At 44.1% G+C, this 14,219-nt stretch overlaps 1 protein-coding gene across 1 annotated transcript in view; it reads left to right on the top strand.

The window, feature by feature from the left end:
• The window catches only part of LOC147683932 (uncharacterized), a 62,925-nt gene that overhangs the window by 44,425 nt on the left and 4,281 nt on the right, over window positions 1-14,219 (top strand). The window contains exons 3-5 of the mRNA XM_086944923.1: window positions 1,724-1,817; window positions 3,156-3,274; window positions 5,604-5,746. Of these exons, the coding sequence (XP_086801049.1) occupies window positions 1,724-1,817; window positions 3,156-3,274; window positions 5,604-5,746 (356 nt within the window). The remainder of the gene's footprint in view (window positions 1-1,723; window positions 1,818-3,155; window positions 3,275-5,603; window positions 5,747-14,219) is intronic.

The raw sequence follows: 14,219 nt of genomic DNA, 5'->3' as shown, positions 1-14,219 counted from the left end.
CATAGGGCCTACCTTAGGGTTGCTTTATATGTAATAAAAGGAGCGTTTATGACTTGGCCAATCGTTTTAAATGCAAAGTTAAGGTGGCAGTAAACTACACTCCGGCACTGCAGTAGCAGGCCTGAAACAGGTTTGAAATGCTACTTATGTGGGTGGCACAATTGATGCTGTAGGTTCACTAGTAGCTTTTGCAGTATATCGTATACAACTTTACAAGTGACTTTTAAGTATATCAAATATGCCAAACAGGTCTAAACCAACAATACCATGTTTAGAGGAGGGAGCACATGGACGTTAGCATTGGTCAACAGTGGTAAAGTGCCCTGAGTCCTAAAGCAAACAAAACAAAGGTCAGAAAAAGAGGAGGAAGAAGGCAAATATTTTGGGGTGATCCTTCAAAGCAGGCCATTTTCCAACATAAGGCCTGATTTTTATTGTGGTGCTATGCCATTGTTCCGCCAAGGCAATAGAGTAAATACTTCCGTCATCTTATTGTAGGACCTGAGCTCCCAATTTATAAATGACCTCCAAACTGCTCGAAGTCTTTATAAAGCATTGACAGGAACTGCCAACACAATGGTTCCTTCAATTCCATTTGCTGTTTGTTGCTGGTTTACATCAATATTACACAATACTGCACCAAACAGTTTTATGTTTTTATTTTGAAAACAAATCCCAAAACGGAATTTTCTTTCTCAAACTAAAAAAAAATGCTCCCTTTGCCATGGGAGTTATCTCCCATGGCGAGACGATCATTATTAAAAGTTTACTGTCTCTCTCCATCAGGATTTACCTCGTGGTGGAGGACAATAAAAAAATGGCTACATGTCTGCCCACCTAAATTGGGCGGGCAGATATATAGCTATTTTTCATATGGGCCTTACTCCCTTGGGCCATAGTACAAAATGATCTATGTTGTACGTTCATCATATCCTGCTCTCTCCTTGACTTTTGGTTTTTAATCATAACAAAGGACCCCAGTGAATAAAGAGTCTTTTGGATTCCTTTAGTTATTTTTGTTGACACACCTTTTGCCATTTCTACTCATATTCAACCACTACACGCCTCACCACACCTCATAACTCACATCGCCAAAAAAGAAAAGAACTCCAGCAAAGAGCTCTCTTGCGGGACCCAATGGGCACTGCAGCGTCGGCCCAGCAAGTTGCTGCCTGATAATGAAGCATGATACCCCTTGGGTTGTGTGAGGGCCATTGCGCCCAAAAAGAGAATCCCTCATTTCTGCTAGACCTAGACTCCCTTTTAGGAACTGCATACTCCTTGTCTTGCTAGCCTAACATAGGGACATATATGCTGGACCTTGTTCAAGTCCCAGTCCCCCAGGTTTTTGTGTTCATAAATCTTACTTAACCCCTTGCGCGCTAGCGGTTTTCCCGCTGTGTGCTGGGTTTTTCGAAAACCCGCGTCACATGACGAGCTCAGCTCGTCATCAGCATACGAGCGCCGTAGCTGATGACGAGCTGAGCTCGTCATCAGCATCGAAGGGGTTAAGGGTGGGGGTGCTCATGTACCACGCTGTGTGGTGCAAACTCAATACAAACCATTTCATAAATAGGCTCCATAATGTCTTAAATATATTTTGCGTTACATTGTTTTACTGAACAGTAGGCATGCATTTTCCACTTTTTAAGTTTTAATATTGCATTCTGACTATTGTTGGTATGGGTCTGATTTAAAAACAAAATCTTGGTATTGCTTTCAGCTTCCTTGCGATACATTCAAATATCTCACCTGGCACAAATTAAAGGAACATGATGTACAAGGAACTCAGCTTCGCTGTCCAAGAGTCAGAGAAGGTAAAATTAAAAGCATTCCTATTTTAAAACATGGATATTTCATAATGATTGCCTTTTTGAATTTTACTTCTCTTTCCTTTAATTCAAAAAGGTTCCATCTCAGTAGCATTGCAACCTCGGCCACGTGGCACAATAGATTTGGAACACATGTTTTAAGCTAAAAGGGCAAATCTATCTACTACAAAAAAAAAATCATGTTTCACAAAATTATGTGACTTTACAAATGATACAACTACTTTTTTCCCATTGCCATGAGTCTTCTATTGGACCTCAGCATATATGCATTTTTAGATGTACTACATTAAATGCATGGGTGGACATGATGTTATATTTTGGAAAGGGACAGCAAGTTGGCCACCATGTTGCGCTTTTAGCAAACATTTTGGCCATCTTGCAGGTATTTAAAAAACAGTGGACGCCGGCTGGATGCTGGTATTAGCTTTTTTTTATGCTTTTGATGGAAATCTATGGGCATTGTCAAGTCAATACATCAAGCAAACAAGCATTGGCAAAAACAAGGCCTTTTGTCTTTGCCAATGCTTGACATATAAATGCTGCCTCAGATCCGCAAAGTGCAGTTTGATCCTACTAGATTTGTAAGCAAGCATGAAGGTGGCGTATAGGCGAGTCAGGCAAGGGAAAGGCCTAAACGTCAACGCAAGCATTACCAGTCTAGGTCTGCATGCATGAGAAGCTCAATGATTGGGACCCAATACTTTGGTATTGATTGAACCCCATGAGACACCTGGGGGTAAAAACAGGTGCCTGCTGGCTTCAACATGGCCTCGGCCATCAACCCATGTGTGTCTGGCATCATTGACAGGCATTAAAAGGTCTTCTGAGGAAATATATAGGAACAAAATGAGTAAATCACATGAAATCAATTTCCATCACTAATTTAGGGTAGGACTGATCACGCTACCACTGTAGCCCTGTATGGAAGTTGTTGAATACGGTTACTTATTCTATGCAGAGAACCTATATGTTCCGTGTCTACATTGTACCTTCCTCTGACTTGGTTCACGCCCAGATGTGTGATGTGGCAGGAAGAGTGATGGCGAGTGCAGCACCCAGCATATCTCTTTTGTGCGTCAGACAGGCCTTGCTCTGCTCTTGCCGCGTCCAAAGGTCCAGCTCTGTGGTGACCACAGAGATGGATCTTTGGATGTTGTTTGCCTGGCAGTATATATGTATGCCGTTTATTTCGCACAAGCCCATAAATTTCTACTGTGTGTAGAATGTGTTTTGCCAATCTACCCTCATGTCAAATGGAAAATAAATAACTTAAAGGAGCACATCTTGATTTTTTTGCTTTCACTATCTTCATTGGTTGAACAGGGCCTTCTGACGAAGAACTGTTTCTGAGGGGAGAAGAACAGACTGTGAAAAGAAAAAGAAAGTTAACAGAACAAGAAATATGGCAACAGAGACTACAGGAAAACTGGGAGAACTGTGTGGTGAGGATTTAAACTCATGTACATTAAACTTCACTCTTGAAAGTGGTTTATCCATGGCCACATAATAGGAAAACAATATATGTTGATCTCCAAAGCATGTCCAGGAAGTAATACTTTGTTATTTGTATTATTTTAAAAAAAAAAGGATTTCTTTAATCCGTTTACCCACTGTGTGACCTTGGTCTATACACCTTTTAATCATGCCTTAGTTTCTTCATTTGACATTTTTCTATGTGGCTTTTAAGAATGCCACATAGAAACATTTGAGACATGTAATAGTTGTTTTTTTCTCCCACCTCCTTGGATCTATGTTTGTTCATAACAACTCTTCAGGTATCTAGTTCGCTTGTGTACCATTTCTTAGAGCAAAAATGCGTCAAAAACAGACCCCATTCACCTGGCTCCATTTTTTGTTGCAAACACAATCCTAACACAGGGGTCTCCAACCAGTAGCTCATGACCTATTGCAGCTTTTCAGCTACCCCTGAGTAGCTCACCTGTGTGCAGCCCAGTTTATTAAATTAGAAAGCATAAAAAAATTGAGATTATACATCACTAACTCATTGAAGATAAGTAGCTCTCAGTACAGAAAAGGTTGGAGACCCCAAATCGTTGTGTGAAACGCAATTCCCTTTTACACAGTTAACACAAGAAGTGCAGCAAGGCAAAAGATGGTTTATGATTGTTCCCAAAGTTCAAAGTTGATGTGATCTATTCTGGATCAGAAATTCATTAGGTGTAGAGATGTTGTAAATTAACATAGACCACCCACTGCCTTTGTGTCAACTGTACTTGCAAGAATATACACCTTTTTATCTTCTATTTTCAAACACATTTGACAGGCCAGTCATGTTTTGGGATGCTTCATGAGGTATACTGTGTGTCCCCAATCCCAGTCCTTTCCCTGTATATTTGAGCTGGTGTCTGGAATGTTATGTTATGTTATGTTATGTTGAATTGGTCTTTTATAGCGCACGGCTACTCCGATAGAGTGTCCCGGCGCTTTTATTGGCAACCCAAAACAGACAAACACAACACAGTGAGATAAAAAACAGAACAGTAAGAGTAAAAACCGATCCAGCAATAGAAAAAGAGCGCACTAACGGGCAAAGAGCCATGTTTTAGGGCCTTTCCTAAAAGTCAGTAAATTAGATGTACTGCGTAATGCCAAGGGCAGAGAATTCCAAAGCTGCGGTGCACGCAACCTGAAAGAGCGGCCTCCAATGCGGGCCTTTTTAACTCGAGGAACCACTGCAAGGAACAATGATTCAGATCTCAGAGAACGGGCCGGATGGTAGAAGGCAAGCCTCCTTTGGAGATATTTAGCTCCCGAGGCATACAGAGCCTTGTGAGCCAAGGTCAAGGCCTTAATTACTATCCGCTTCCGGATAGGCAGCCAGTGGAGTGACTGCAAAAGGCCAGAGACTCTGGCTCGCCTGTGAAGATGGCCCGTGCGGCCGTATTCTGGACCACCTGCAAACGTTGCAGGGGATACTCTGGCAGGCCAAGGTATAATATGTTGGAGTAGTCCAATCTTGAACCAATTAAGGCTTGCACCTTGCTTAATTGGTTACACCATGCTGAGAGTGAATGGTGTAACAGAATGTTGCTTATCAAAAAGGGAGTAGGGTGCACACCGTCTGGCATACAAGCACACAATTAGCCCAGATGCATTGTGGTAAATGCAGTGCGTGATGACACTCATTTTAGTTGAAAGTTTTTAGTAGTCACCATTGTTGGTGCAACCAGTGCTGTCTATCTCTAGACATGTGTATCAGGATTGTTGTCCTTAGAGTTATCATGCACTGCATTTTCCACGAGCTCCGGGACGCACCTGCGCTATGGACTTGGTACAGAAACCTGAGAAGACTGTGAGGAGCATTGCCAGCACCTCCAAGTTTCACTTGTTAATCTCTACTGAAGCAGAACAACAATCCTAATACTGGCAGGGTGTTCACCCCACCTGTAACAGAATGTTTCTGTCTGATCTGGAGTGGAAGCTAGGAGGCAGGGACCTTGGGAGGCGAGTGGAGACCTGGCTGGACCTATCAGGTTGTTTCTGAACCGTCCATTACCAATAATCAGAGCTGCCAGTAGTGCAGCAGGTGCAGTGGCACTGCGCCCCAAAGTTGTGAGGCAACCACTGTACCCCAGTTATAGCATTGTTTTTGTTGCCAGCCAAGGGATGGGGGCATTTCATTGCTCGCATCAGGGTCTGTGGAACTTGTTTTCAGTTGTGATTATTTATTGCTGCAGGTGACAGAGAAAGCTTGCTTTAGTGAGTAAATACATCCCAAATTACATTTAATTTTTTTCTGTTTCCTTTTAGAATGTGAACCTTTCATTTCAGAACTTGGGGGATCCTTATCAGCAAAAAAACTTTCACCGCATACTTCGTAGATTGATTCGAGTGGAAAGACTTTGGCTCGTAGACAATTCCCTGACAGACTTGAGTGCCATACGATTGCCAAGGTAGGTTTTATAACTGTGTTTCCATGAAGCAGACTCAATATTTTCATTTGTATTTATTTTTGGGTCATCTACAAGAAAAACAGTACATATAGAGTCAAACCCTCAATACAGTGAATTGAAAGTTGTGGGGTGATATTGAATAGGTGGTCATTGAATGCCATGAGTGAAGACAGTGGACAACTATTCGTGGCTTGCATGACTCGCGGGGGGGCGGGGGCTTCGCGTGGGTTTTTGGGGGCGGGGAGATTATAAACACATTTTAAAAACTTAACTTACCAGGTCCCACGCCGCCTCCGCTCCTGGCCGAGTCCCACGTCAGGAAGCAGGCATCCTCCCTCCCCTCCCCTAAGCCAAACACAATGCTGCAGTGGCAGTGTTGTGATTGGTGTGTACGGTGCCCAGCCTGTAGTTAGGCCATTTTCTCTATGTAGGCTGCATGCGCATGACTGGTTTGGTCATTCCATCAAGGCATTTATCTTGGTCACCAGAGTTTCGCACGTCCCTTGTATTTTCAATTGTTTTTTTTCAGAAGTGGCAAAGTTTGCCCTCAGTTCCAGGATCATAGATTCCATCATTTTTTTTGTGCCTCTTTGCACTTGCACTTCTGGGGGATTTATACCCTCCTTGTGCCCCTCTGCTTGTAGAGCACCCTGGCAGTACAAAAGGGGGTGGTGATGGACGGAGCATCTGAACCAATCAAACACTCACACCCAGTCAAAAGGTCTGGGTTTAATCCATCACCGTTCTTTAGCCCCTCTGCCACCCCAGTTCAGACATGGCTATATGCAAATCAGTCTGACCCTGCACCTCATGGGAACAGTCCAGCCAGAACTGCCAAGCCATGTCTTCCCTGGACCGAAAACAAGCTTCCGAGGACCATCATTTTATTTGTGCCTCTTTGTACTTCCACTTCTGGGGGATTTATACCCTCCTTGTGCCCCTCTGCTTGTAGAGCACCCTGGGGCACTGCTTGCGCTTGTTGGCCTGGAGGCATGCCTTCGGTATCTGTTTCCCCTACAGTCCCCTCTACATCCAGGACTTGATATCTGTTGTTACTCATTATCCCTTCCCCTCTAAGTCTCTCGTCAGCCTTGTATGTGGAATCTAGCTTTCCTTCCCATATGCCTGCTAATGAATTAGGAATGTGCTGCTTGGCTTGTACTTTAAAAAAGGAGCGTAGTTAGGGGGTGATTTTTACCCTAGACCCTGCTAGTATACCTCGTAGTGACGTGGGGGGACACAGAGTCTTGAGTTAATGTGGCTTGTCTCCCCTTCTTATTTATCGTTGTGGATGCTAGGACTGTATTTTCTTCACCAGGTCAGAGAGGATGTTGACCACTAAACACCTATTTCTTAGACAATAACTTATCCCCCTTATTTGGAACAGATCTTGGTCTTGCCTCTTTGCAAGGGAGTGTTTTTTATCCCCTTTCCTGCCCTCAATTGAGGCTACAGTACCAGGGGCATGTGCTGTCCTGCTCCCCCCACCTTGGTCACTTAACGCTTTCAAATGCTCTCTCAGCTCCCTCGCTGATGTTATATGCTTCTTATGCTCCTTTTGCGGTGTTAATTGTCTCAGTGGTACGTACCGTTGCCGTACTGCTGAGGCTAGCCGTCGTCTTACCCCGGAAGGAAACCCAAGCAGCGGTCTTCCGATTGCTGCGTCAAGCCGAGGCAGCCTCCGCCCACACTCCTCCTGCCGGTTTGCCGAAGCCCAGAGTCTCCTCGCGGTCCCCTTCGCACTCCATCGCAGTCCCGCAAACTTCTGAGAGAACTGAGGTGTTTAGCAGCATGTCTTGCTTAATATAAATTTGTGATTTTCCTCTGTGTAGAAACATTGTGGACGCATTATTTCTAGATCTAGCATGGAGAGCACTGGAGCTCCAGACCAGTTCTTCAGCCGGCCGCCATGTTCTCCCCCCACTGGCTTGATCTCAATCCCAGAGTTGGCTTTTGTTACTGAAACCTGGGCAAATGCAGCTTCAGACCCAGTATTATTTTTAGCACTCCGCCTGGATATGCCATTATTAGGCTTGACAGGATTGGAAAAAGAGGCAGAGGTCGAGCAATTTTTTTTATCTGGACCACTTAAGGGTATCGTTTGTGCCACTGTCCATGACCCCAGACTGCAAAGCACTTTCATTTAAAATATCACTCACCCACCAGTACTCCTTCAATTGAGTTTTGATTTATAGGCCTCGGTGCCACAGATCACCCTTCATTCATAATGGCTATCAGTTGTGGGGTAGCAAAGCTAAGTACTCTGATTTCACCATTCTTGGTGATTTTAATTTTCAGCTTGAGAATCAAATAAAGATACTTCTCAGCTCCTGGACCGTATGTCTAGCTTAGGCCTTTCGTAACTGGTCAACATGCCCATGCATATAGCTGGCCATTCTTCAGATGGGATTCTTCCGACAATCCTTTACTCCAAGTGACATCATTTCTTCCATTGCTCTGGTCTGGCCTGTATGTGGTCATGTTTTGACTGAAACTGGAAGAAAAAAATGCCTTTATCCACCATAAACAGGGTCATCCTCTTTCCTCCCTGGCACAAAATCAACTTGGATGCATTTAATTTATGTTTAGGACCGTCTAGGTCAGAAATCACCTGAGACCTTGATCAGCCTACAGGAATTTATCATAGGTGGTTTGACTCCAGCATTTCCTTGCTGGCTCCACCTAAAATAAATAAAAACTGCAGAAACTCCCTCTCTGAACCTTGGTTTGATAATAATCTTAGAGTTCACAAACAAGCCTGTGGAAGGCTAAAACAGAAATGGCACTCTAATTATGAGCTTAGTGATATGGTATCTTATAAACAGGCTCTAGGGACTTACAAAAACTTGATTTCCAAAGCCAAATCCAGCTACTTTATGATTAAAATTAAATCCTCTTTCATTTTTTTCAAAGGAACCTATTGCTACAGTACAAAATTTAAGTAAGGTTCCAGAACCTAAAAATTAGTCATCCAGCCAAGCATACTGTAACACATTTGCCATCTTCTTTCAAAATAAAGTAGATGCTGTCTACAGCACTTTCTCGGCCGATGAATCTGTCAATGCACTACACACAGAAATCGGTAAGATAACATTGAATCAATAGACGAGGTCCTATGGGCTTTCCTGGCTCAGCGGTAATCTCGTCCGATTTATCTACCATTTCACAGGATCTCTCTCCCTCAGATCTCACTGGCAAATCTCTTCTGATGTCCTTTTTCCCTCTATCTAAGGAATCTCTCTGTCCATGACGTGCCATACCAAGTGTGGCACCCCACTTTACCCCTGCCCTCTTCTGATTCTTCAGCTAGCGCCAACAGTCATTTATAAGTATGTTACAGTCATCTTTAACAGGATGTTAATGCTGGGTTCTTTTCCATAGGAATGGAAAAGGGCTTCTATTCTGCCTCTTTTAAAAAAAGCTAACTTAGATAGCAACCACCCCAACAAGCATAGGCCAATTTCTCGCCTCCCATTTCCTTCTAATATCATCAAAAAAGATATCAAACAGGAGCCATCAGTTTCTTACCAATAACTCACTTCTTGATGCCACGCAGTTCGGTTTTAGAAGCCAACCTAGCACCGAACTAGCATTGATTACTGCCTCTGAGCAAATTAGGCAAAGCGTGGACAATGCTGCTCTGATTTTATTAGACCTCTCAGCAGCATTTGACAGTGTTAACCACGGACTCCTCATTGCTCGTCTCTTCACCATTGGTATCAGAGGCAAGGCTCTCAAGCTCCTCAAATCATTTTGCTCAAACAGAGAACAGTTTGTCGAGCTCAATAGTTTCGAATCTCCAATTGGAAGCTGGAAATAGTGTCCTGAAACTTGGCAGGGGAGGGTGGGGGTCAGGGACGTGGGAGTGTTGCTTGATAATGACATGCTTGTTGTTTGTTTTCTCTGCTGAAAAAATCAATAAAAATGTTTTTTTTTTAAAAATAGTTTCAAATCTCCCTCCTTCTCTTTGCTTTGAGGGTTCCCTCAGGGATTGCATTTGAGCCCGACCCTTTTAAAATTGCATGTGACTCCCAAGGCAAACCTCATAAGATCGGTTGGTTTTGCAGTAGTGTCCTAGTCCGACAACACTCAAATCGTGGTGTCTGTAGCTAGCAATCCTGGCGATACAGCCTCAAGATTCCATGACTACATGCTCCAAATTGGGAAGTGGATGGCCAGCTATTGTCTAAAATTACATTCAGCAAAAATTGAGGTTCTGCTCTTCGGGTCTAATACATCCTCTGTGTCTCCCGAGTGGTGGCTGCAAGAATTGGGGGATATGCCTACCCTAGTTTCTAAAATATTGGGGTTTATTTTGACAATAAACTGTCCTTCAAAGGCCATGTTAATTCCATCACTGAATCTGGCTTCTTCTTTCTTAAAGCCCTTAGGAAAACCTTTCCCCACATTTTACCAGAATTGCAGAAGGCAGTGATTTCTGCTCTCATTCTGCAAAAAATCGATTATTTCAGTGCACTCTTCACCAATATTCGGAAAAGATTTTTAAACAAACTTCAGATCTTACAAATTGTGGGTGTCCGGCTGCTTTTGGCCATTCACAAAAAACATTCTGTATCCTATGCTTTTCCACTTCTACATTGGCTACCAGTTTAGAGGAGGATTGAATTTAGAGCTCTCTGTATTGCTTCCAAAGCCCTACATGACTCGGCACCCGACTACCTGAAACAATGTTTTCAACAATGTGTCCCTACCAGATCTCCACGTTCCTCCACAGCATTCAATCTTGTCATCCCCAAGGTCAGGTGAGCTAACAGGGGAGGAATACATTACCTCACCTGCATGGCTAGACTGTGTATACTTTCCTTCCATAAAGCCCTCAAAACCTGGCTGATTCTCTTTGTAGTTTATCTGCTTTGTTCTGCTTAGGTTTTCCTTTCTTCTCCCCATTGAGCAATATCGCCTGGACACCCTAGGATAGATTGGAGTCAATGAGAAACCCTAGGGGGCAGATTTACAAGAAAGTGACTCAGTGTGGAACGCAAGCCATTTGGCTGCGCCACACTGGGTCACTTTCAAAGCACAGGGATGCGACATATTTACATCAATATGTCGCATTGTGTGCTTCCCCCTGCTCTGGCGCACAAACTGCTGCCATGCACCGGCGCAGGCACCCTTGCACCATGGGGCATAGATGCCTGCATCGTGGGGAGATTGTTTTTGTTCAGGAAGGGTTCCCTTCCTGCACAAAAACAATCTGAAATGCCTTTTTTCAACTCCTATATGTGCTGCATTAGCACACATAGAAGTTGAAAAACTTCTTTGTTTCAATGATTGTTTATGTGCAGGAAGGAAATCCTTCCTGTATATAAACAATCATTAGAGGTGATTTCCTCTTTCTATGTGTGCTGCAGAATGCATCACGCATAGAAAGAGGAAAAGAAAACGAGGTGAGATTAATAAATTTCTCCTCGTTGTGCCTCCCTACGCCTCCTCTGGGTAGAAGTAGCATTCATGCGCATTTATGATTCCTTATAAATCTGGAAATGTGTCTGGTTCCATAGATGTTGCTTGGGAACACCCACAACAACACCCATGGAACACCCCTTTCACTCAAAGTGCTGCGTGCAAAGGGGCTATAATTACAAGGACAGGAAAAATCACCCAGGGCAGCTTTTCCTGTCCTTGTAAATATGGGGCAGTAAAATGTGCCACCGGTACGACACAAAAAGTGATGCACTGGTGGCGCAAGGGGCTTGTAAATCTGCCCCTAGGTGTTTTAGCAAGTGCAGTCGGGGGAGTGGAGGTGGAGTAAAGGTGGCCGGCCAGGCCCCTGACCAGCCGGGTTGAGGATTGTTCCCAAATAGCAGAATCTCTGTTTTTATCAGGGTTGCTTTGCAGGGAGTTGGCCTTCAACCAGCTTACACAGCAGTCTTACATGCTGCAAGTTTTACTTTGGCCTCTGCCTCAAGGATGTTATAGGTCAGCAGGAGTTGCATGTCACTGGCATATGAGGCTGTCTGAATGCCGAAGGGCTCCATTAGGTGAGCCAGTGGTGTCATATATACATTAAAAAGTGTGGGGCTCATGGCTGAGCCCTGAGGCACTCCGTGCCTAAGTGTTTTAGTGTCCGAGAAGTGGGCTTTGAGCCAGATTGCTTGTTTCCTGTCCTCCAAAAATAAACTTAGCCAGACCAAGGCCTCTCCTTCCACCCCAATGTGAGTGAGTCAGCGTAACAGGATTTCGAGAAATCGCGTCAAACGCCGCAGAGAGGTCTGATAAAATTAAAGCAGTATTATGGCCTGTATCAAGCGTGAATTTAATGGAATCTGTGATTTCTATAAGTGCCGTGTCAGTGCTGTATCGAGCTCTGCAACCCGATTGTGAAGGATGTAGCAGATTGCAGTTTTCCAGGAAGTGAATTAGTTGACAATGTTTTAGTTAAGCTTCAAGGTTCCGGGAAGCAGGGAAATTGGTCTGAAATTCAAAAGTGTTTTGAGGTCCACAGTAGGTTTTTTCACAAGGGGGATTACATTGGCCTCTTTCCAGTAAGGGGGTACTATCCAAGAGCACAAGGAGGTGGTGGAGAGATCATGAAACGTGGCAGAAAAGCAAACCCTAATAGTCTCATAACTTGTGACGAAAGAGGTTCTGCCAGTGAGCCCTGCTTTACTTTTGGTGAAGAGGCTGTCCAGCTCTTCCATTGTAGGAGGGGTAAACATCTCTAGTTTGTCCTTAGCCTGGGATAGACAGTGGTCTACCTCATTTGGATGTTTATTCGCTTGTGTTTTTACGAGGTTGTCATTATTTTGGGGGATTTTGGCTTCAAAGAAGGTGCTCAATTGGGCACATAAGAAGGCACTGCTCTCAAGGGGGGGAGCAGTGCATTTAAGATCAGTGAAATTGGAGACCATTTTGAAATTATCCTTAGCATTAGAGTTGACTTTCTCAATGATGTTAGAGTAAAACGTGTGGCGAGCTAACTTCAGGTTAGCCTGTAAAATGCCTGAGTGCCTCTAAAATCGATATCTTCAAAAGTACTTAAGTTATTCTAGAGTTCTTGGTGTCTAAATTCCTATGAAAAATATACTTTTTTTTATAAATTGGTCACAGATTACTTATTGAGTGTGGGAACCATTTATTGACTCTGTGTGTACAGAAAATGCTTAATACTCCTCTCTGACATGTTTAAGCTGCTCTACCACACTACCACAAATAGCGCACTTCGGATTATTAACCCCTTCACTGCGGCGGCTAGTCCGCCGCAGTGCTAAGGGGGCGGGGCGGAAGAGCGGCGGGCGCATGCTGGTGAGGGAACCGCTCCGTCACCAGCTGCGGTTGTGCTGTGCTCATGATGGAGCGGTTCTGTCACGGCCCCGCCCGCTCAATAGAACATTCAGCGCAGGTGCAGAATCCGCGCCCCGCAGGCGTTCCGAGCGAGCCATGACGGAACCTCTCCGTCATCAGCACAGCGCGACCGCGGCTGATGACGGAGTGGTTCCGTCACCAGCAGGGGAGGGGTTAAAGTAAGCCCTGTAAACCACATGAGGGTTGTCTGGACTTTTGCTTGGTTTTCCCTTACATTGGCAGCACTACATTAAAAAAAACTGCTTCCTACAAGAACTATCTGACAATATTGCTGGGGTTCGGGAAGAGTAAAAGGATGTCGGGGATTTTTCACACATGCAACAGCATTTAAACACCTGTAAAGGAACTGTACAAATATTTCTAAAAGCCATCTGTTAGGAAAGCTCAAATAAACACACACAATGTTTACAATTCTGAACTGTGATGGATCAATATTTAAATAGGATCAAAACAAATCAAGACACTTTACTTGGTGATGTGCAAATGACAAAAACTTACTGAAACACAATTTTCACTCATTATTTGTGCGCTTCGCGGCACTCTTGCAGTGCTGTAATGGCACTTGTTTGACGTTCCGGTGGCATAACATGCCACAGCATGTTTACAAGGCCACATAAAGCAACTTTACGTGGCTTTACATGGCCTTCTAAAAATGTACCCCTTTCACGCGTTAAACAGTGTGAAAGAGGTGTTCAGTGGGTGTTGCTGTGGGCTTACCCATGCCAAACGAATAGACACTGAAGCATTCACAGGATTACAAGAAATCGTCAGCCTTCAGAATGCAACAGAATCTAACACCACCCCAAGGGTAGCATTTGGGAGGCGCTACGAGGATAAATGTTCTATGTGTGCAGCATTCTGCAGCACACTGAGAAAGAGGAAATACTCTGGATTGATTGGTTTTGTGCAGGTAGGTGTCTTTTCTTGTACAACATCAAACAGTTTCACAACACAGTCACCCTTGCACCATGGTGCAATGGTGCCTGTGTTGGCGCATGGCAGCCATTGTGTGCCAATGTTGGAACAAGACAGGGGGATTATTCATGAGCCCCTCGCGCCAGCTTAACGCCTCCAGTGCGTCCTTTTCTTGACGTACTTGCAGCGTGAATTTTGCACATTTGATGCGCCGTATTTACAAAGTGAAGCA

Source organism: Lissotriton vulgaris, chromosome 11 (genome assembly GCF_964263255.1).
Source record: "Lissotriton vulgaris chromosome 11, aLisVul1.2, whole genome shotgun sequence".
Taxonomy (NCBI): Eukaryota; Metazoa; Chordata; class Amphibia; order Caudata; family Salamandridae; genus Lissotriton; species Lissotriton vulgaris.
Note: the sequence above shows the minus strand (reverse complement) of the source record. Positions and strands in the feature narration are given on the sequence as shown.